Below are 22,813 nucleotides of genomic sequence, written 5' to 3'. Positions count from 1 at the left end.
TTATTATATATACAGTATTCTGCCTACATGTGTCCTTGCAGGCCAGAAGAGGGCACCAGATCTCATTACAGGTGGTTGTGAGCCACCATGTGGTTGCTAGGAATTGAACTCAGGACCTCTGGAAGGGCAGTCAGTGCTCTTAACCTCTGAGCCATCTCTCCAGCCCCGGTGCAGAGACTTTTTCTTCAGTAATGAAGCCACCCTCCATAAGTTGCTCATGAGCTTGTAAATAACCCCCAATTTAAAAAAAATCTAGAGGCCAGATACATGTGCCTTTGATCCCACTGCTCCATAGGCAGAGGCAGAGGAAGTTGGATTGAGTTCAAGACCAGCCTGATCTACATAGCCACTGCTAGGCCAGCCAAGGCTATCTATAAAGGAGACTGAGAGGGTTAAATAGGGATGAGGAAGGAGCTGGGGAGAGGACAGTGTACAAAAGGATGTATAAAACGTAAGAGGAAAATGGGGGGGAGGCTGGGCAGGGGTAGCAGGGTAATTGGGAAAATTGGGAGGGGTGAGAGTCTACTTAAATACACATTGTTTGAAAAAACGTAGTAGTACTTCTATCTAATATTTTGTATGCTAATTTAAAAAAAACTTCATTGGTTCACCAAATTACACTTGCGTTCCATTGGTTCCCTGTCTGGAGTGAGTGGACACCTTGTCTGGGTGCATAGACGTTTTTGTTCAGGAAAAAATGTTCAGGAAACACTGAGGATGATCTTAAACTGCTGATTTTTCTGTCTCATCTCTACAATACTGAGATTGTTGCAGATGTGTGCTTGGTTTATATGGTGCTAGGAATTGAATCCAGGGTTTTGTACATACTGAACAAGTACTCTATCAGCCGAGAGACATCCCTGGCCTTTTTCTCTATTCGTTTTTTTTTTCTGGAGTTTTCATTAGATGACTTTGTACATTTAAAAATTGTATTTCTGTTTCTAGCTGAGCATGGGGGCATATGCCTGTAACTCTAGCATTTGGGAGGCTGAGGCATTATTTTATTGTGTGTGTGTGTGTGTGTGTGTGTGTGTGTGTGTGTGTGTGTGTGTTTCAATTCCACATATACTCAACTTTTACTTTTAGGATACATTTAGTTAATGTCACCTGGTTTATTTTTAATCATTTTCTGAATGTTATTGTTTCTATGCTTAAATTTCATTTTATTGTTATTGGTGTGTGTATATTCTGTGTGTGCACATGTCATAGCACACATGTGGAGGTCAGAGGATACCTTTTGTGAGTTCTTCTACCTTCCACTTTTTTACATGGGATCAGGGAATTGAATTCAGGTCATCAGCCTGGGGCAGTAGGCACCTTTACCTGCTGAGCCACCTTTCCAGCCCCTATTTATTAAATTTTGTCAAATCTCTAGAAGATTCTCATCATATAGTCTTTAGTATTTTCTCCTCCTCTGTATTATCTGTTTTGTTTACAGTCTTTTAGTTGGTTTTATTGCTTTGGTCTTTCACATTAGAAGCTTTCCTAAAATTTTTGGTGCTTATTAGTTATCCATATCCACTTTTGTTATTTTTTTCTTAATAGATTTTTAAAGATTTATTTATTTATTTTACTTCGTGCGTGTTTTGCCTGCATCTATGTATGGGCACCGTGTACTTGCCTTGTGCTCTCAGAGATCAAAAGAGGGGTTCAAATCTCCTGAAACTGGAGGTACAAGTAGTTATGAGCCCCAATGTCAACGGTGAGATACGAACCCAGGTCCTCTTGCAAGAGCAGCAAGTGCTCTTAACTGCTGAGCCGTCTCTCCAGACATTTTGGTTTTGTTTTTTGTTGTTGTTGTTGTTGTTGTTGTTGTTGTTGTTGTTTTTGTTTTGAGACAGGTCCTTGACTAGCCTGGAACGCACTGTGTAGACCAGATTTGCCTTGAACTCAAAAAGATCCACCTGCCCCTGCCTCCTGAGTGCTGGGACTAAAGGTGTATACCACCATGCCTAGCTCATCTCCATATTTTAAGAATGTGGCGGGGTTGGGGAATTAGCTCAGTGGTCGAGCGCTTGCCTAGCAAGCACAAGGCCCTGGGTTCAGTCCTCAGCTCTGGAAAAAAAAAAAAAAGAATGTGGCACTTAGCTGGCATGACAGCACACACTTATAATCCTGCCACTCAGGCTGAGGCAGGACAATTGTGAGTTTGGGGCCAGCCTGAGGCTCCATAATGACTTCCAGGACAGGACAGCCCAAATTACATAGAAAATCCCTATCACAGAAACAAAACAATAACCCCAAAGGAGTGAGGCACTAAAATGTTTGTTATGAGCTGTGTGATTATGCAGAACTGGTAGTATTTGCAGTACATCCTTTGTTTAATTTCTTGAGATGAGAAATGTCTACTCTACCCTGGAATAGAATAAACTTCTCCATTTTCCCTGTTTTCATCCTAGTATCTCATTTTTCTTTGTTCTGTACCCTAATATCTCTGAATCTGATGCAGTATTTTCCTTCTTCCAATCTAATTGCCTCTTATTCTTGGTTTATACACCTTTTTAAAATATAAGTGGTAGGTTATTGTTTCAGGTAATGATTATATATCCTTTTTGTATGTATAATCATATCCTAGTCATGTAACATGAACTTAGTTTGATTGGATTTGATCTTAAATTTTTGGCCACCTGGGGCCAGAGAAATAGCTTATCAGTTAAGAGCACTGGTTGTTCTTCCAAAAGACCCCACTTTGTTTCCCAGACCCCACATGGCTGCCAAAAAACTCCAGTTCCAGATGATCTCACCTCTTCTAGCTTTTGCAGGTATCACATGCATGTGGTGCACAGACATACATGCAAACAAAACATCTATACATGTAAAGCAAAAATCTCCAAAAGAAAATTTTGGCCACTGTAACTCAACTGCTGTCCCCAGTCTTCTAGCTACTTAGCCATTTTTTACTAGATTTGTTTTGCGACAGGGCTTCATTGTGTAGAGCAGGCTGGCCTCAAAAAATGCTATCCTGTTAACTACAACCTTCTGAATGAATGTTAGGTAGAGTGGCAGGCCTACACCACTACACTGAGCTCCTAGTTTAGATATTGCAGACTGTTTTCTCAATTTATTCTTGCTGTGATATGTTATGTAGTTATTCAGTTATTCAGTAGTTTCCTTTAGGATTATTAAAGTTTATCTTTAATTAGCATACTTCCTATTACAAAAAAGTATTTTTCCTTTTGAAAATAAGGGTTGTTTCTCTCCTTTTGGAAATTAGATAATTCAAAAATGGCAGAACTTTTCATGGAATGTGAAGAAGAAGAGTTGGAACCATGGCAGCAGAAAGTAGAAGTTCAAAATAAAGATGATGATGATGAGTTGATCTTTGTTGGAGAGATATCAAGTTCTAAACCAGCCATTTCAAGTAAGCATTTATATCAGTGAAGTTTCATATGATGGTTGTTTGTTGTTGTTGTTGTTGAGTGGGAAAAACCTGTGACTTTTATTTTTAGTCTTTGATGTATATGTTCGGTACAGAGCTTAGAAGAAAAGCAAGGTAGGGCTAGGGAAATGCTTGAGCAATGAATACACTTGCCATGCAAGCTGCAAGGACATGTACTGGGATTTGGATCCCCAGAAGCCATGTAAATGCCAACTGGGACTGGCAGCCTTCCTCTACTCCCAACTCTTAGAAAGCAGAGACAGGGGCATCCCTGGAGGGAAGTGACTGGCTAGACTCTAGACTCATTGGCCAGCTCTGGGTTTAATTCCTTGCCTCAGTGAATAGAGTGAAGAGAGATTGAGGAAGACCCCAGCATCATGATGCTTTGGGCCTTCTACAAGCATATATGCCCACACAGGTGTGGACATGCATGTACACACACATACATACACATACACACCGAAAAAGTTAAAAAAAAAAAAAAAAGCAAGGTAAAGGTCAGTAAGAACTTAAGATGTGGCCGGGCTGTGGTGGCACACGCCTTTAATCCCAGCACTCGGGAGGCAGAGCCAGGCGGATCTCTGTGAGTTCGAGGCCAGCCTGGGCTACCAAGTGAGATCCAGGAAAGGCGCAAAGCTACACAGAGAAACCCTGTCTCGAAAAACAAAAAACAAACAAACAAACAAACAAACAAACAAAAAAAGAACTTAAGATGTTCATGGTAGTGATGTGGTTGGGACACAATAATGAAGATGAGAGGTTAAAATATCATGTGTAAGAAAAGGGGAAATAATTAAATTAACTAAGGATTAAGTTTACCTGACTGTATTATAGGCCTTATATGATAGAGATCCTACTTTTAAAATGTTTTTATGACATATATTTTATTGCATGTGTGTGTGTGTGTTTGTGAGAGAGACTGTGTGTGTGAGAGAGTGCATGTGAGAGTGTGTGTGTGAGAAAGAGAGAGAGTGAATAAGTGTGTGTGTGTGTGAGAGTGTGTGTGTGTGTATGTGTGTGTATGAGGCTGTATGTATGTGAGGGGGGTGTGTATGTGAGAGAGTGTGTATGTGAGAGAGTGTGAGAGAGTATATGTGTGTGTCAGAGAGTGTGCATATGTGTGTGTGTGTGAGAGAGAGGATGTGTGTGTGAGACAGTGTGTGTATGTGAGATTGAGAAAAAGTGTGTGTGAGAAAGAGTGTGAGAGAGTGTATGTGTGTGAGGGACAGAGAAAGTGTGTGTGAGAGAGGGGATGCGTGTATGTGAGAGAGAGGGGTGTGTGTGTATGTGAGAAAGAGTGTGAGAGAGTGTGAGAGAATATATGTGTGTGTAAAAGTGTGCATGTGTGTGTGAGAGCGTGTGTGTGTGTGAGAGAGAAAGTGAGAGAGTATATGTGTGTGAGGGAGAAAGTGTGTGTGAGAGAAGGGATGCGTGTATGTGAGGAGAGAGAGTGTGTGTGTATGTGAGAGAGTGTGTGTGAGACAATGTGTGTGTGAGAGATTGTGTGTGAGAGAGTGTGTGAGAGTGTGTGTGAGAGAGATTGTGAGAGTGTATATGTATGTGTGAGAGTGTGCATGTGTGTATAAGAGAGAGAGGGTGTGTGTGAGAAAGAGAGTGTGAGAGTGTATGTGTATGAGGGAGAGAAAGTGTGTGTGAGAGAGGGGATGCATGTATGTGAGAAGGAGAGAGAGAGTGTGTGTCACAGAGAGAGTGTGAGAGAAAGTGTGTGTATGAGAGGGAGAGTGTGTGTGTATGTGTGTGTGTGTGTGTGTGAGAGAGAGAGAGAGAGACAGAGACAGAGAGACAGAGACAGAGAGAGAGAGAGACAGAGAGAGAGAGAGATGTACATGTACATGAGCATGCCATGGCATGTGAGTGGAGGTCAGGGGTCACCCTGCAGAAATGGGTTTTCTCTCTCTCTCTACCATATGGGTCCTGGGCATCAAACTTAGGTTGTCAAGCACCTTTACTTACTGAGCCATCTCACCAGCCCCCCTAGTTTGTTTGTGTATGGGGGGTTCCTTTCATTGAAAATGTATATTTTTCTCACATCATATATCTTGATTATGGTTTCCCCACCCCTCTACTCCTCCCAGTTCCTCCCCACCTCCTCTTCCATCCAGATCCACACCCTTTCTGTCTTTCATTAGAAAACAAATAGACTTCTAAAGGATAATAATCATTATATAAACACATCATAACAGGACAACATAAACAAACAAGGAAAGGAGCCCCCCACAAAAGGCACAAAAAACATGTAACTGTAGAGACCCACTCTTTCACACACTTAAGCACATCATAAAAACATTAAGCCAGAAGCCATAATATATATGCAAAGGACCTGTAAGATAAAAAGAGAGAAGAAAAATATATACATATATATTAAATAAAATAAAATGAAAATGAAAAATAAGATGCAATTTTAAAAAGAAAGAGAGCCCTGACACGACATTATGAAATAAGGAACCTCCAAATATGTGTTGAGTTCATTTTCAGGGCTTGCAGCCTAGTCTTAAGAGTAGTTAGTTCCCCCAGTGAGGCTCTCTAAGAGAAAACTGAATTTTCATTTGCAAGTGGTGATCAATTGGAGAATGCTTCTGGGGTAGTGGTGGTAACATGTATCCACTTTTCCTTCAAGCTCTAGGACTCCGTCTGATGCAGCCCTGTGCAGGTCCTGTGCATGTGCCTCAATCTCTGAATTTATATGTGCATCAGCCTTGTTGGTTTAGAGGGCCTTGGTTCCTCGGCGTCCTCCAGCCCCTCTGGCTCTTACGCTTCTGCCTCCTCTTCCCAAGGGTTCCCTGAGTCCTGAGGGGAGGGATTTGATGAAGACATTCTATTTAGGGCTGAATGTGCCAAGGTCTCTCATTCTCAACATGATTCTGGCTGTGGGTCTCTGTATTTGTTCCCATTTGCTGCAAGAAGAAGCTTCTCTGATGATGACTGAACAAGGTACTGATCTATGAGTATAACAGAATATCATTAGGAGTCATTTTATTCCTATACTTGTTTTGTTTGTTTGTTTGTTTGTTTTAGAACAGTAGTATTTGGTTTTACCCTAGGTCCCTGGGCTATCTAGTCTCAGATTGTCACCCAAGCAGTGTCAGATATGGGTTCCATCTTAAATCAAATCAGGTATTGTTTGATTACTCCCACGAGCTTTATGCTACCACTGCCCAGCATGTCTTGCAGGCAGTACCCCATTGTAGTACAGGGTTTGTGGCTGGATTGGTGCTAGCGTTTGTCTTTTTAGAGTACGACTGTACCAAAGACATCGGAATGTAGGGGTGAAGGCTCTACGGAGGCACCAGCTCAACAACTCCAAGTTCAATGAGTTGTGTAGGTGTTTTCTTCAACTATGAGGCCTGTTGTCACTTTGCAAAGAGCAACCTTTTGTATTGGCAACAGCCTGGGTTATTTGGGGGTTCCCATGGGACCCTTTTGGCCAACAACTCAATTAGATATAACCCAGTCCCAGTACTGGAAGCTTCATGTGGTGACAAGAGATGCCCAGTTGTGACTCTGTCCCATCCATTATTTGGTGATTTCATTAGATTACTATAGTAGACTCCCCTAAAACTCCTCAACTGGCCCTTGATTTTAGCTGTCTTTTCCCATATTTTCTCCCTCATCCCCCACTACCCTCCCGATCCCTACTTGATCCTCCCCATTCCAGTCCCCCCCATGCATGCATAACTATCTATTTTATTTCTCTTTCCTTATTAGTCTGTGCTCCCACCCCCAGTCCCTTACCCCATACCTAACCTCTGTGAGTCTATGGATTGTAGCTTAAATAACATTGACTTAAAAGCTAATATCCACATATAAGCAAATGCATACCATATTTGTCTTTCTGGGTCTGGGATACCTCGCTCAGGATGATTTTTTTTTCTAGTTATCCATTTATCTGCAAATTTCAAGATTGGATTTTTTTAAACAATTGAGTAATATTCCATTGTGTAAATGTATCACATTTTCTTTATCCACTCATCTGTTGAAGCATCTTTATTGTTTCCAATTTCTGGGTGTTATGAGTATGGGCATGGTTAAGCAAATGTCTCTGGTAGGATGAAGCGTCCTTTGGGCATATGCCTAACAATGGTGTAGCTGTATCTTGAGGTAGATTGATTCCCATCTTCCTGAAAAACAGCCACTCTGATTTCTATGGTGGCTGTACAAGTTTGTACTCCCACCAGCAATGGAAGAGTGTTCCCTTTATTCCACATCCTCTCTAGCATGAGCTATCAATTTAGCCATTGTGATAGGTGAAAATGAAATCTCAAAATAGTTTTGATTTGCATTTCCCTGATGGCCAAGGATGATGGACACTTCTTTGTGTTTCTCAGCCATTTGAGTTTCCTCTATTGAGAATGCTCTGTTTAGATCTGTACCCCATTTTTAAATTGGGTTATTTATTTTCTTGATATCTAAGTTTTCTAGTTCTTTATATATTTTTCATATTAGCCCTCTATTGGATGTATAGTTGGTAAAAAAAAAAAATCTTTTCCCATCTACAGGGTGCCACTTTTTCTGAATGACAGTGTCTTTTCCATGGAGAAGCTTCTCAGTTTTATGAGATCCAATTAACTAATTGTTGATCTTAGTGCCTGTGCTAACAGTGTTCTCTTCAGAAAGTGCCAATGAGTTCAAGGCTATTCTCCGTTTTCTTTTCTATCAGGTTCAGTGCATCTAGATTTATGTTGAAGTCTTTGATCCATTTGGAGTTGAGTTTTGTGCAGTGATGAGTATAGATCTATTTGGATTCTTTTACATACAAGGCATCCAGTTTGACCAGCACCATTTGTTGAAGATGCTTTCTTTTTTTCAGTATGTATTTCTGGCCTCTTTATAAAAAAAAAGTCAGGTGTCCATAGGTGTATGGATTTATGGCTGGTCTTCAATTAGATTCTATTCATCAATATGTATGTGTTTGTGCCAATACTATGCTGTTTTTATTACTATACCTCGGTAGTTCAACTTGAAATCAGGGTTGGTGATACTGCCAGAAGTTCTTTTATTGTACAGAATTGTTTTAGATACCCTGAGCATTTTGTGTTCCCATATGAAGTTGAGAATTATCTGCTCAAGATCTGTGAAGAATTTTGTTGGAATTTTGATGGGGATTGCATTGAATCTATACATTGCTTTTGGTAGGATGGTCATTTTTACTGTATTAATCCTACAGATCCATGAGCATGGAGATCTTTCCTTCTTCTGATACCTTCTTCAATTTCTTTTTTCAGGCTTTAACATTTTTCTCATACAAGTCTTTCATTTGTTTGGCTAGAGTTACTCCAAAATATTTTATATTATTTGAGGCTATTGTGAAAGGTGTTGTTTCACTGATTTCTTTCTCAGGCCATTTATCATTTATATATAGGAGGGTTATTAATTTTTGTGAATTAATTTGTGTTCAGCTACTTTGCTGAAGGTGTTTATCAGCTGTAGGGATTTTCCAGTGGAATTTTTATGGTCACTTATATATACTATTATATCATCTGCAAATAAAGATACTTTGACTTCTTCCTTTGCAGTTTATATCTCCTTGATCTCTTTTAGTTGTCTTATTGTTCTAGCTAAGACTTCAAGTACTATATTGAATAGGTATGGAGAGAGTGGACGGCCTTGTCTTGTTCCTAATTTTAGTGGAATTGCTTTGTTTCTCTCTATTTAAATTGATGTTGGCTATGGACTTGCTGTAAATTGCCTTTATTATGTTTAGGTATGCCTCTTTTATCCCTAATCCGAGTACTTTCATCATGAAGGCTGTTGGATTTTGTCAAAGGCTTTTTCAGCATGTAATAAAATGATCATGTGGTTTTTGTCTTTCAGTTTGTTTATATGGTGGATTACATTTATCGATTTGCATATGTTGAACCATCCCTGCATCTCTGGGATGAAGCCTACTTGATCATGCTGGATGATCTTTTTGATGTGTTCTTGGATTCAGTTTGCAAGTATTTTATTGAGAATTTTTGCACCTATGTTTATAAGGGAAAATGGTCTGTAATTCTCTTTCTTTGTTGGGTTTATGTGGTTTGGGTATCAGGGTAACTGGCCTCAAAAAGAATTGGGCAATGTTCCTCTGTTTCTATTTCGTGGAAAAATTTGAAGAGTATTGGTGTTTACTCTTCTTTGGAAGTCTTGTGGAATTCTACACTAAAACCATCTGGGTCTCAGCATTTTTTTTTTTTTTGGTTGGGAGGCTTAATTACTGCTTCTATTGCACTAGGGATTATAGTTCTGTTTAAATTGTTTATCTGACATTGATTTAACTTTGCTAAGTGGTATCTATTAACAAAATTATCCATTTCTTTTAGATTTTCCAATATAGTAGAATATAGGTTTTTCAAGTATATTTTTATGATTCTCTGGATTTCCTTGATGTCTGTTGCTATGTCCCCCTTTTCATTTCTAATTCGGTTAATTGAGATATTCTCTTCACCTTTTAGCTACTTTGAATAGGGGTTTGCCAATCTTACTGATTTTTCTCAAAGAACTATTTGTTTCATTTACTCCATTTTTTGTTTCTATTTTTATTGATTTCAGCCCTTAGTTGATTATTTTTTGCCATCTATTCCTTTTGAGTGTAGTTTTTTCTTTTTGTTGTAGAGCATTCAGGTAAGTGACTAGTGTGAACTCTCCATTTTTTTAATGTAGGCACTTAGTGCTATGAAATTGTCCTTAGAACCACTTTCATTCTGTCCCATAAGTTTGGGAATGTTGTATATCCTTTTTTGTTCAATTCTAGAAAGTCTTTCATTTGTGTCTTGACCCATTTTTCCTTTCAGTAGTGAGTTGTTCAGTTTCCATGAGTTCTTAAGCTTTCTGTTGTTTTTGATATCCAGCTTTAATCCATGGTTATCAGATAGGATGCAGTGGTGTTATTTCATTTTTTTGTATCTGTTGAGACTTGCTTATGTCTGAATATGTGGCTAGTTTTGGAGAAAGTTCCATGATATGCTGAGAACAATTTATATTCTTTTGTGTGTGGGCGAAATGTTCTGTAAATATCTGTTAGGTTCATTTGGTTTATAAAGTTAAGTTAGCTCCTGCATTTCTATGTGTAGTTTTTGTCTGGATGCCCTGTCTATTGGTCAGGTAGGGTATTATAGTTTCCCACTATCAGTGTGTGAGAGCCAATATGTGATTTAAGCTGTAGTAGTATTTCTTTTATGAATTTGGCACTTGTGTTTGATGCATAGATTTTGAGAATTGCAGTGTCCTTGGTGGATTTTTCCTTTGATGAATATGTAGTGTCCTTCCCTATCTCTTCTGGTTAGCTTTAGTTTGAAGTCTATTTTGTCAGATATTAAAATGGCTACACCAGCTTGCTTCTTAGTTCCATTTGCTTTGAATATCTTCTATCCTTTTACCCTAGGTGATGTCTATCCTTGATGTTAAGGAGTGTTTCTTGGATGCAGCAGAAGGATGGATCCTATTTTTGCATCCATTCTGTTATTCCATGTCTTTTATTGGGGAATTGAGACCACTGATGTTGAAAGATATCAATGAGCAGTGTTTGTTGATTTCTGTTATTTTGTTGTTGTTGGTGGTGGTGGTAGTGGTGGTGTGTGTGTGTGTCCTCTTTTGATTTGCTGATCTGGGATTATTTATTCTTTGTGTTTTCTTGGATGTGGTTAACCTCTTTAAGTTGGGGTTTTCCTTATAGCACCTTCTGTAGGGTTGGATTTGTAGATAGATGTTGCTTAAATTTGGATTTATCGTGGAATGTCTTTTTTTTCTCCATCTATTGTGATTGATAGTTTTGCTGGGTATAGTAGTTTGGGCTGGCATCTGTAGCCTCTTAGAGTCTGTAGACTATTCAGACCCTTCTGGCTTTTAGAGTTTCCATTGAGCAGTCAGGTGTCATTCTTATATGTCTGACTTCATATATTACTTGATCTTTTTCCCTTGCAGTTTTTAATATTCATTCTTTGTTCTCTAGGTTTAGTGTTTTGATTATTATGTGCCAAAGGGAATGTTTTTCTGGTCCAGTCTATTTGGTGTTCTGTATTCTTCTTGTACCTTGATAAGATATCTCCTTTAGAGTAGTGAAATTTCTATCCATTATTTTGTTGAAAATATTTTCTGTGCTTTTGACCTGTGTTTCTTCTCCTTCCTCTATTATTATTCTTAGATTTGGTCTTCCCATAGTGTCCCAGATTTCTTGCATGTTTTGTGCCAGGATTTATGTTTAGATTTATTTTTAGATTTTCTTTGACCCACGTATCTATCTCTTCAATTGTGTCTTTAATGCCTGAGATTTTCTTCCATCTCTTGTATTCTGTGAGGCTTGCCTCTGAGGGTCCTGTTCAAATTCCTAAATTTTTTCATTTCCAGATTTCCCTCAGTTTGAGTTTTCTTTATTGATTCTATTTCCAAGTTTTATTCATTTCCTTCCACTGTGTTTTCACAGACTCTTTAAGGAATCTATTCATTTCCTCTTTAAGAACTGCTAACATATTAATAAAGGCTATTTTAAGGTCTATTTCTTATGCTTCAGCTATGTTGCAATATCCAAGGCCCAAAGTGGGGTCACTGAGCTCTAGTGGAGAGACATATTGTCCTGGCTGTTATTGTGTTTTTATGTGGGTGTCCAGGCACCTGGGTTTGGGAAGATTGTAATTCTAGGTGTTGATATCTGTTCTTGTCTTTGTTGGGTGCAGGTTTTCTTCCTTGATTTCTTTTCCTCTGTTTGTTTTGTTTGTTTTAGTTTTAGTTTGTTTTTTCAAGACAGGGTTTCTCTGTGTAGTCCTGGCCCTCTCTGGTTCTTATTGCCAGGTAGGGAATTCTTCTGGAGTCTTGATTGGCATGGCCACTGAGGGTTCCAGGTAAAATATGTTTCTAGATATTGAGATCTGATACTTAGGGAATGGGGATGGGCTAAGCGAGTGGCAGGGGGATCCCACAAGAGGATGAAAGCAGTGTGTACCACCAGGATCTGCTTAGATCTCTGGGAATGGTGGCAGAGAATGCATAGAGGCCTGTGTAGAGGCCCTCAGATGGTCTGCTACAGAGCTGGGGATAAGACTGGGGCATTCAACTTGGATGAATAGAGGGAGAGGTGAAGATTTTCAGTTACCCCATCTTCCCTGGACAGAGTGCACCCCCTAGTTTTTAAAGAACTCAAGTATCCTGTTTGTTAATTCTTTGTCTTTTCTCCTTTTAGTTCAAATGTGCAGAACAAGAAGTATTTGGAATGCTTAGATTGTTTGTGTCTGAAAAGGATTCTCATATCCAGACAACTGCTTCATCATTTATACAGTTTTATCAGAGGTAGAATGATGGAGTACAAGTTGTAAGATGAAATAAATCCTCCCCTCTCCAAGTTGCTTTTGGTCATGGTGTTTTATCAACAGCAATAGAAACCATAACTTAGATATCACCTTCTTGTGATAAGAAATTTTAATCAAATTTTAAAATTCTAAATTTAAATATGATTCCTCAGTAATCAGAAAATTACGTTCACACAGGGGCAAGAGATAACAGTCTGAAATGATCTAAGAGTATCCTGTCAGGCCCAAATTGACTTCTAGAGTAGTGTATTTAGCCACTGAAACTAATCAAATAATGAAATCTAGGTTTGACTTAATCTGTTATCTGATAATTTTCCTTTCAGAGCTCAAGTAATGATATTGAGAATCATGAGATAAGCAATCCAGTCAGCTGATCCATAATGAAACTTCCAGACATCTAGAGGTGTAAAATGTGGCATGAGGATTGGGCATGGGCTTGATTTTTGAGTAACAAGAACTTGAGTCTTAAAATTTTGTCAACATTAAGAGGAATAAATATATTTCTATCATTTGTTGTGTATGTCTATTTTTTAGACAGTTTTCCATTATCTTACTGTGTTTCATTTCAGTAATGAGTTTTTAAATATTCTTGTAGATATTTTGAACAGATGTAGCCCTGGCTCATCTTCAAAGGGACTAAAGAATGACTCACTCAATCCAGGTACAGTATTACTGTACTGTCTTACTACTACAGATTTGTTTAATTGTTTATTTATGGGTATGTATTTGTACCTGTGTGAGTTTTTTGTGCACCGTGTATGTACAGGTACCCATGAAGAACAAAAGAGGGCATTGACTCCCCTGGAAACGGAGTATATATACTATATGGTTGTTAAACACCTGACATAGGTGCTAGGAACTGACCATTGCCCACTGCAAGAGCAGTGGATGTGCTTAATGGCTAAGCCCTTACTATTCATTTTACATTCAACTATTTGACACAATTGTATACCAATATGTTCATTATATATATTTTTTTTTTACGTATAGCTATTTCAAATATATTCAAACCTGCAAATCGACACTATAGAAATCCATCACCTAATCCAGTGGCTGCTTTGCCTAGATTTCATCCTGAATCCAAATCTTCAGAGAGTTCTGGTGTTCAGACTGTGTCTAAACCTGTAAGTATTTTTTTAACTTCACAGTTAATTCAGGAACACATTGGATAGTATATATCCAGCTAGAATTGAAAATAGCTAAATACCATAGCTAATTACCCAAAGAAAATGTCATTATGTTTAGGTTTTCTTTCTTTTTTAAAAAAAAAAAAAGATTTATTTATTTATTACATATACAACATTTTGTCTGCATATATCCCTGCAGGCCAGAAGAGGGCACCAGATCTCATTACAGATGGTTGTGAGCCACCATGTGGTTGCTGGGAATTGAACTCAAGACCTCTGGAGGAGCAGCCAGTGCTCTTAACCTCTGAGTCATCTCTCCAGCCCTAGGTTTTCTTTTTTGTTTGTTTTTTTCTAGAAAGGGTCTCACTATGTATCTCTGGCTGTCCTAGAAATCACTATGTAGACCAAGCTGAGCTTAAACTCAGAGATATCCACCTGCCTCTGCCTCCTGAGTACTGTGATTAAAAAGCATGAGCCACCACACTCAGCTTCATTTTTAAACTAAAATTATTTCATTGTGTTAAAGAACACTATTATGCTGACACAATTATATAGCAATAAAATCAATATATTTTGTGATTTTTATATACAGCTTTTCCTGGTATATTAAAGTCAACACTACAAATCCAGTGGCTACTTTACCTAGAATTTTTTGTATCAAAGTCTTGACTATCCCCCTTTGCTTTTCCCAGCCCCAGTAGCCCATATTCTACTCCTAGTATTTGACAAAGAAGCCAAAAACACATTGGAGAAAAGCTAGCATCTTCAAGCAATGGTTCTGGAAAACTGGATATCCACATATAGATGATTGAAATTAGACCCATATCTATCACCCTGCACAAAAATTAACTCAAAGTGAATCAAAGACCTCAATTTGCAACTTGAAACATGGAAACTGCCAGAAGAAAATATAGGTAGCACCCTAAGTGATATAGGTATAGGAAAAGACTTGAATTGAAAAGTGGGACCTCATAAAACTAAGAAGCTTCTGTACAGCTACAGAAAGAATCAAGTAACGAGGAAACACACAGGAAATCAACTTTTTAAGAGAGTAAACTTAGGTGTTCTTAAATGGGACGATTATTCCAACAAATCATGGCTGTTTATTCTCAAAACCCTTTTCATTGTTTAGTTCTTAAACATTTTAAGCCAGCATGGTTGTTAAAATGCCTGTAGTCCTAGGACTTGGGGAGCTAAGGGCAAGAGGATTGGGAGTTTGAGACCAATCTCCTCATAATAAGTTCTAGACTAGACTGGACCACATAGTGTGACTCTGTCTCACAAAACAAAAATAACCCCCCAAGTAGAGCAATAACAAAAGACTTTTCATAGAAGTAAGAATTAGTGGTAATTCTTAACATTTGGAGGGAAGCTGTTACTATGTGCAAATGTAATTCTCATATAATCCTTAGGACATTCCTATGAGGCAGGCTATTATTCCCAATTTATGGTTGAGGAGACTGAAACTCAAAGAACATAAATGATTCTCCAAAGGCCAGCTAGTAACTAATAGACATGGGATTTCAAACCATATTAACCCAGAGGTTTATACACATATCTGATCATACATTTCAGTACATACTTTTAAAAAGTTATGGGTCACCACTACCCAGCTGATTTAGGTAATTTCAATAGCTGTCTCCAGAATTCTTAAGTCTATGTGTATGTATATACACTATGTATGTGTTTGGTACCTACAAAAGCCAGAAAAGAGTGTCACATCCCCTGGAACTAGGGTTGTATTCAGTTGTAAGCCTCTATGTGGGTTCTGAGAACTGAACCCAGGTCCCTCGCAAGAACAACAAGTATTCTTATCCACTTAGACAGCATCTCTCCAGTCTCTGTCTCTGTAACTTCCTAACAAACTTATATGAAAATTCAGTAACAAAGCCAGGCATGCTGGCATATGGCTGTTACTAACACTCAGGAGACTGAGACAGGAGGATGAAGAGGCCACTCTGTTCTACATAGTCAGTCCCAAGCTATGCAAGGTTATATTGAGAAACCCTGTTTCATTTCCTCTCCCTCAATTAAAAAAAAAGAATATTTAGTAAGAAAGTAAAATTCTTACAACTTAATCATCTCTCAACTTGAAAACATAAAACATGCAAACAAAATCTTTATGTTCCTATTGTGAAAGTTATGTATATGAAAAGAATTAGAAACAAGGAAATATATTTTATGTTTTAATTTTTTTTAAGGATTTATTTATTTATTATGTATACAGTGTTCTGCCTGCATGTATCCCTGCAGGCCAGAAGAGGGCGCCAGATCTCATTACAGATGGTTGTGAGCCACCATGTGGTTGCTGGGAATTGAACTCAGGACCTCTGGAAGAACAGCCAGTGCTCTTAACCGCTGAGCCATCTCTCCAGCCCTATGTTTTGATTTTTATTTTCTATAGATAGTATAGTTTGCCATTCAGGACCATATTTACCCAGATTTGATAACTATTCCTCATTTTTCACTGAATATTGTATTGAAAATATATTTCTTTGTCATTCATTGTGTATTCCTCAAAATTATGATGATGCTTAATAGTCTGTCAAACTTATTTAACTGTTCTGTTGGTGAACACACAGGTTTTCATATTTTGCTATTATAAACACTCTGTTAACATTTTCATTTTTTTAATACAAATTCTTAGAAGTGGAATGATTATATCAGAGGATATCGACTTTTTTGTTGTTGTTTTTGTTTTTTCAAGACAGGGTTTCTCTGTGCAGCCCTGGCTGTCCTGGAACTTGCATTGTAGACCAGACTGTCCTCGAACTCACAGACTGCCTCTGCCTGCCAAGTGCTGGGATTAAAGGTGTTCTCCACCATCGCCTGGCTGGACATGTATTTTTGAAAGCCTTTAGTAGATGCTGCTAAAATGTTCTTGCAGAGAAGTTATACCAAAATGAAACCTTGCTAGTGTTATCACTTCTTTTTATTTTAACAATTTTTACAACTAATTTTAGTTTTCCAGAAAAATTACAAAAATAATGAAGAATGCCAATATGCTTCTCACCCAGTATGAGCTCATTTTAGCAGAGAGTAGTAATTGGATTTGTGTTTTGTAACTTGTCTTTGTAGTACTAGCATCCAGTTTGGTTTACATTTCTAATAATTGACAAAATATCTTTAATGTTTTACAGAGTTTTTCAAAGACTTCATCACAAGATGATACAGGTGCTTCTTCTGTCTTACAGTTAGACTCAACCAAGGATACACCACCCTCCAGCATACTGAAAAAGAGTACAGAAGGTTGGATTTAGTATTTCTTCTTAAAATCTATAAAAAGAGACTTTGTTAATGTTCATATCGAATTTCTATACAGGGCCTGAAGATGGCTCAGCAGGTAAAGGTGCTTGCTGCCAAACTGATAACCTAAGTTGGACCCCTGGAACCCACATTGTAAAAGCAGAGAGTCGACTCCATGCCATGCACAGATGCACATTAAGTAAACAAATTAATAAAGACTTTAAAAGCCAGCAGGATGGCTCAACAAATAACGGCAATTGTCACCAAGCTTGATGATCTGAGTATGATCTTTGAACCCACAAGATAGGAGGCTAGAACTGACTCCGGCAGGTTATCCTCTAACTTCCACAAATACACCCACATACATACACACATATATTTTTAATTCTCTTCTGAACTCGGTGCCTTTATGTTATTTTTGCATATAAGATGGAAATAGAGCTGGTCATTCCTGAATGCTTTTCATGTACAATCTTATATTATTTAATAATAGACTATTTTAGACTATTTTCTTTCTTTCTGTTAGTTTAGCTGGTGTGTGCTACTGGAACTTATTCTCCCTTCCTTCCTTCCTTCCCTCTTTTCTTTCTTTCTCTCCTTTGTTCTTTCTTTCTTTCTTTCCTTTTTTGACTTTTCAAGACAGGATTTCTCTATGTAGCCCTGGCTGTCCTGGAACTCACCCTGTAGACCAGGCTGGCCTCAAACTCAGAAAGCCTCCTGAGTGCTGGGATTAAAGGCTGATTCACCACCATACCTGGCTGAGCTTATTCTCATTTAGAACTACCTGTGAGCTGTGAAATCTTAATATAATTTCTGTGAATCAGAGAAGTCACCTGATGTCTTAAATACTCTGTAACAAGTGTATTTGTTATTCAGAGACCATTAATTTATGAAAATTGCATAGCTTTAGTTTATTTCTTAGTAAACTTTCTATATAATAAATGACATATACACATGAGATAGTTAAATGTGATACTTGAGTGGTATGACAGGACTAAAGAGATAATGTTTTGCATATGACTAGTACATACCCATTGAAGGAACAGAAATTGGACAAGTGAAAGAAAATTCATTTTTCAAAATTTTTTTTACCATGACAAAATTCTTCATAAATGTAGAATAAATTAGTATGATAGTGGAAGAATGTTGCCTAGATAAAAAAGAAATTCCCTATAATGGAATAAAGTAGCTTCTCTATTAGCTAACTTGATATATTTCACTAGAGAGGGACATAATATTTTTTGAATTTTTACTTACTAATAAGCAATATGGTACATTTTATCAAATGAATGAAAAGGGTTTTAGTGATTTGGGCAACAAAATATTTTCTCGTTTTGCTAAATAAATACTTCATTTGATATTAACCTATGTCCAGTTAGCAAAATAGACAGGGAAATGAAATAGTTGTCTTCAATTTGATTTTACTAAGCACATGATCTCATTCCTAGAACAAGTCTCAATTTGTAAAGCTTCTAGAAGTCAAAGACAGTAAGTCCTACTCACTATTTAAAGATTTCCCACTGAGTGTGGTGACACATACATGAAATTCCATCACTTGGGAAGTGGAGCCAGAAGGCCCAGGAGTTTGAGGGCCAGTCTTGGCTGCATAGCAAATTCAAGGTCAACATGGGCTAAGACCCTGTCTCAACAAAAGGTTTTTAAACTGTAGAGGAGAGCTTTGTCCTGAATAGTATACACTGTCAAAGTTGGAGTAAAAGATACAGGTTTAAACTTCTGTTATACAGATTTGTGTAGGCTTTATCAAGTCACCTAACTTCTTACATTTCACTTTTCTCACATTGTATCATTTTATGTTTCTCATATAATACATTCATTCTCTGGACCAAATATGAGCCATTTGGAGATAATGTTACTCATCTTAATTTTACTGAGTTTGGAAAAATAAGAAAAGTGAAAGCTGTTTTATGAACTTTAAATGGTTTATTAAAGTTTACAATAATAATTATAAATATGTGATATGTTTGAAAGCACATCTTGTCTAGGATGACCATAGAAGATTCTTAGAGAAAATTAGATTTCAGCTTGAATTTGAAGAAGAGAAATAGGATTTTTATGAGAATAAGATACTTGTTTTTTAGCCAGGCATGGTGGTGCATGCCTTTAATACCAGCAGAGACATACACATTTCTGTGAGTTCAAGGCCAGTGTGGTTTACATAGCAAAGTCCAGGACAGCGGGATCTACAAAGTAAGACTTCATCTCAAACATTAATTAATTTCAAAAAGGTTCTTTTTCGCCAGGCGGCGGCGGTGGCGCACGCCCTTAATCCCAGCACTCGGGAGGCAGAGCTAGGCAGATCTCTGTGAGTTCAAGGCCAGCCAGGTCTACAGAGCGAGATCCAGGACAGGCACCAAAACTACACGGAGAAAAACCAAAAAAATAAAAAAAGGTTCTTTTTCATCAATTTATTATTGGACAATTTCACACATGTATGCAATGCATTCTGACCACATTCATTCCCTCCTACCCCATACCTGTCACACCCCCATCAACCCCCTAGTCCTCTAACCAAGTTCCCATCCCACTTTTTGTCTTTTTGTTTTGTTTTTGCTTTTGCTGTGTGATCCACTGGATTTAACTAGGTCCACCTGCTCGTTTTTATTTGTGTAAATAGGAAGACTTGAAAGTAGGGAACAGCAAAGACCAAAAGCAAAGAAAATTAATAACTTGAAGGATCAGTATTTAAAACTCATTATCTCAGAGTAATTTTCTTTAATTGAGATATCCCTGTGCTTCAAAAGTTATTTATTAGGAGGCTGGTGAGATGGCTCAGTGGTTAAGAGTACTTGCTGCTCTTCTGGAGAACCTGAGCTTGGTTCCCTGCACCCATGTCATGTTAGGCAGTTCAAAACCACCTGAAGCTCCAGCTCCAGGAGATCTGACACCTTCTTCTGGGCTCTGAAGACATATGTAACATACATTCACAAAGATGCACAAACATACATGTACATAAATATAATAAAAATAAATCCTTAAACCTTATATATTAAAATGGTCTATTTTTTATTACCTAGCATATTGTGTAATACTACCTAGTGCAAAATGCCAACATTTATTGATTATTCAAGTGACACGGGAATCTTAAAAAACATTAAAGTAACGAAACCAAAGTCAGTTTCAAGTGCTGGTAGTAATCAATCATTTGGTAACCATAGCCTCTAATGATAGGAAAGAGAATTCTGTCATCTCGAAAAAATGAAACATCGTAAATTTGACAGAGGAGTCTCTTCCTTTCCAAGAATATGTCTCCTGCTTCTCCTGTGAATGTACACTTGAGAGCATTAAACTATGTATGGTTTTAGAGCCTTTGTCACAAAGTACAATTTATTTTGAGTTATTTTATAATATAATTTTTGGCATAAAATAACTTTTTCCTGTGTCTGTGCCTCTTTCTCAGACAGATGCCATGGATTTTTTAATCCTTTGCATGCTAAGATGATAGTTTTCAAACAGAACTATTTCTCCCAAGGAAATCCAAAGTTTTTAAATCACAAAAGTCAGATAAAGCATAAAAGGAATGGCCCTGTCTGAAATGCCCTTTATATCTAATTAACTCGGGATAGTGGTTGGTAGGCCATTGGAGAAATTCCAGATTTTTTTTTTTTTTTTTTTTTTTTTTTTTTGGTTTTTCGAGACAGGGTTTCTCTGTGTAGCTTTGTGCCTTTCCTGGATCTCGCTCTGTAGACCAGGCTGGCCTTGAACTCACAAAGATCCACCTGCCTCTGCCTCCCAAGTGCTGGGATTAAAGGCGTGCGCCGCCGCCGCCGCCGCCGCCGCCGCCGCCGCCGCCGCCGCCGCCACCGCCGCCGCCACCGCCACCGCCACCGCCACCGCCACCGCCACCGCCACCGCCACCGCCACCGCCACCGCCACCACCCGGCAAAATGAGTATTTTTTAAGTTTGAATGTATTTAATCACCAAAACATTTATAAGAACTTGGCTCAGAGAAAGATATCTACCTTTGTTTTTCTCTTTCTTTTTTGTTATATTATTGTTGCTTTAGGTTTTGTGAGGTTCATGCTTTTTTTTCCCCCTCAGTCTGCCTCCTTTAATGGATAGCTTTATTTGAAAGTATCTTTATAGTTTTCCTGCATCAAGTTTATTTTGTGAATCTAAAATATATATGATCCAAAGAAGATGCTTCCTTGTATAGTTTCTGCTTTTTTATTATATATTTTTTTCCATTAAGTTAGCTCCAAGGCATTTTACTAAATTTTAAATCTAAGGACATTTTTATAGCAATTTAAAAAACTAATATTCTATACTAAAGCACTTGTAAATATCTTTCCTGATGTTCAAATCTTTGTAGGTATCGATCAAGCTTCATTAGGATTAAAACATCCTTCTACTTCCAAAGTAAACAGTGTTAATCCAAAAAAGCCAAAGACCAATACAAGTGTTTCTGAAGCAAGTCCTTCCTCTCCATCATCTTCAAGCAATTCTCCGTCAGAGGCTTCCTCCCCGGTTACAGTAGCAAGTAAGTATGAAATCTCACATAGGACAATTTATTAATTAGAAACAAATTTTAATAATTGTGATGATGGATTTTTTAAACATGTTTAAGTTTTTTAAAAGATCAATTTTTACTCAAAGTCCTCAATTTATTTTAGATGAAAATACCTCATCAATTCAGTCTGAAACTGGAGCACCTTCACTAAGATCTTGTCCAAAGTGCAGTGTGAAGTTCAGTTTTTTGGATCCTTTGAAATGCCACATGAAGGTAAAATAGTTTCAAATTTTGAGTTTTGAAAATGTTTACGAATCATTGAAATATTAAGAATAATAGAGAGTAAATATTTGTTTGTCTAGATATTTAAATAATAAAGCTTCTTTTATTGTCATTTTCATGAGTAAAAAATTAATTTTCCTAATGATTATACAAAATTTAAATTCTTCCCAATCATGAAATTATAAAACTTAAGTTCATCATACATACACTGTAGTATGTGCGCATTGCATTTTAATTTTAACTGAAAATTAATAAACCATTATATTTTATTGAATAAATAATGCCATTCTTTTTACTTCTCATAAAGCAGGCATTTTGTTAATCTTTTTTTAAAAGATTTATTCATTTATTATGTATACAGTGTTCTGTCTGCATGTATGACTGCAGGCCAGAAGAGGGCACCAGATCTCATTACAGATGGTTGTGAGCCACCATGTGGCTGCTGGGAATTGAACTCAGGACCTCTGGAAGAGCAGCCAGTGCTCTCAACAGCTGAGCCATCTCCTTAGTCCCACATTTTATTAATCTTAAATATAACTTAAAATGTCCTTCTATTTTACTTTTTCCATGTTGTCATATTTATTTCATATTTCTCAATGGAAATCTTAGCTTTATGTCATCATTTTCCACAATTTCCTAATGGAACATTTCTTATGAAATGATAGTTTTAACTCAATCCAGAATAGAATATATAGAGTTATAAATGAATTGTAGCTTTATATTGGTATTTCAAGCTCCTGAACTTAGGTTTTACATAAATTTGAAGCTACTAAAAAAGTATGGGATTTAGAGGGATTTCTACTTAAAGTATGTTACCAGATAATATAGTATCTGTTGTATCTTCGTAAAGAGTAAAGGTCCTCTCTTTGCCTGCCCTGTGTAAATGGCAGTGAGGAAGGAGGAGAAAAACAGTAAGATAAATAGGATAGGTGATATGTGGAAAAGAAGGATAGGGAGAATGCAAAGAAGCATCTTAGGAAAAGGTTCTGCTCACTGTTCCAAAGGCAGATG

The 22,813-nt window shown here is 37.5% G+C and overlaps 1 protein-coding gene across 1 annotated transcript in view; it reads left to right on the top strand.

The window, feature by feature from the left end:
* Positions 1-22,813, top strand: part of Znf280c (zinc finger protein 280C) — a 64,753-nt gene that overhangs the window by 8,749 nt on the left and 33,191 nt on the right. Inside the window, exons 2-7 of the mRNA XM_059250965.1 lie at positions 3,215-3,361; positions 13,274-13,339; positions 13,669-13,802; positions 16,946-17,054; positions 21,383-21,550; positions 21,684-21,793. Coding sequence (XP_059106948.1) covers positions 3,226-3,361; positions 13,274-13,339; positions 13,669-13,802; positions 16,946-17,054; positions 21,383-21,550; positions 21,684-21,793 — 723 coding nt within the window. The 5' untranslated portion in view covers positions 3,215-3,225. The remainder of the gene's footprint in view (positions 1-3,214; positions 3,362-13,273; positions 13,340-13,668; positions 13,803-16,945; positions 17,055-21,382; positions 21,551-21,683; positions 21,794-22,813) is intronic.

Source organism: Peromyscus eremicus, chromosome X, assembly GCF_949786415.1.
Source record: "Peromyscus eremicus chromosome X, PerEre_H2_v1, whole genome shotgun sequence".
NCBI lineage: Eukaryota > Metazoa > Chordata > Mammalia > Rodentia > Cricetidae > Peromyscus > Peromyscus eremicus.
This window is presented reverse-complemented; position numbering and strand designations above follow the sequence as displayed.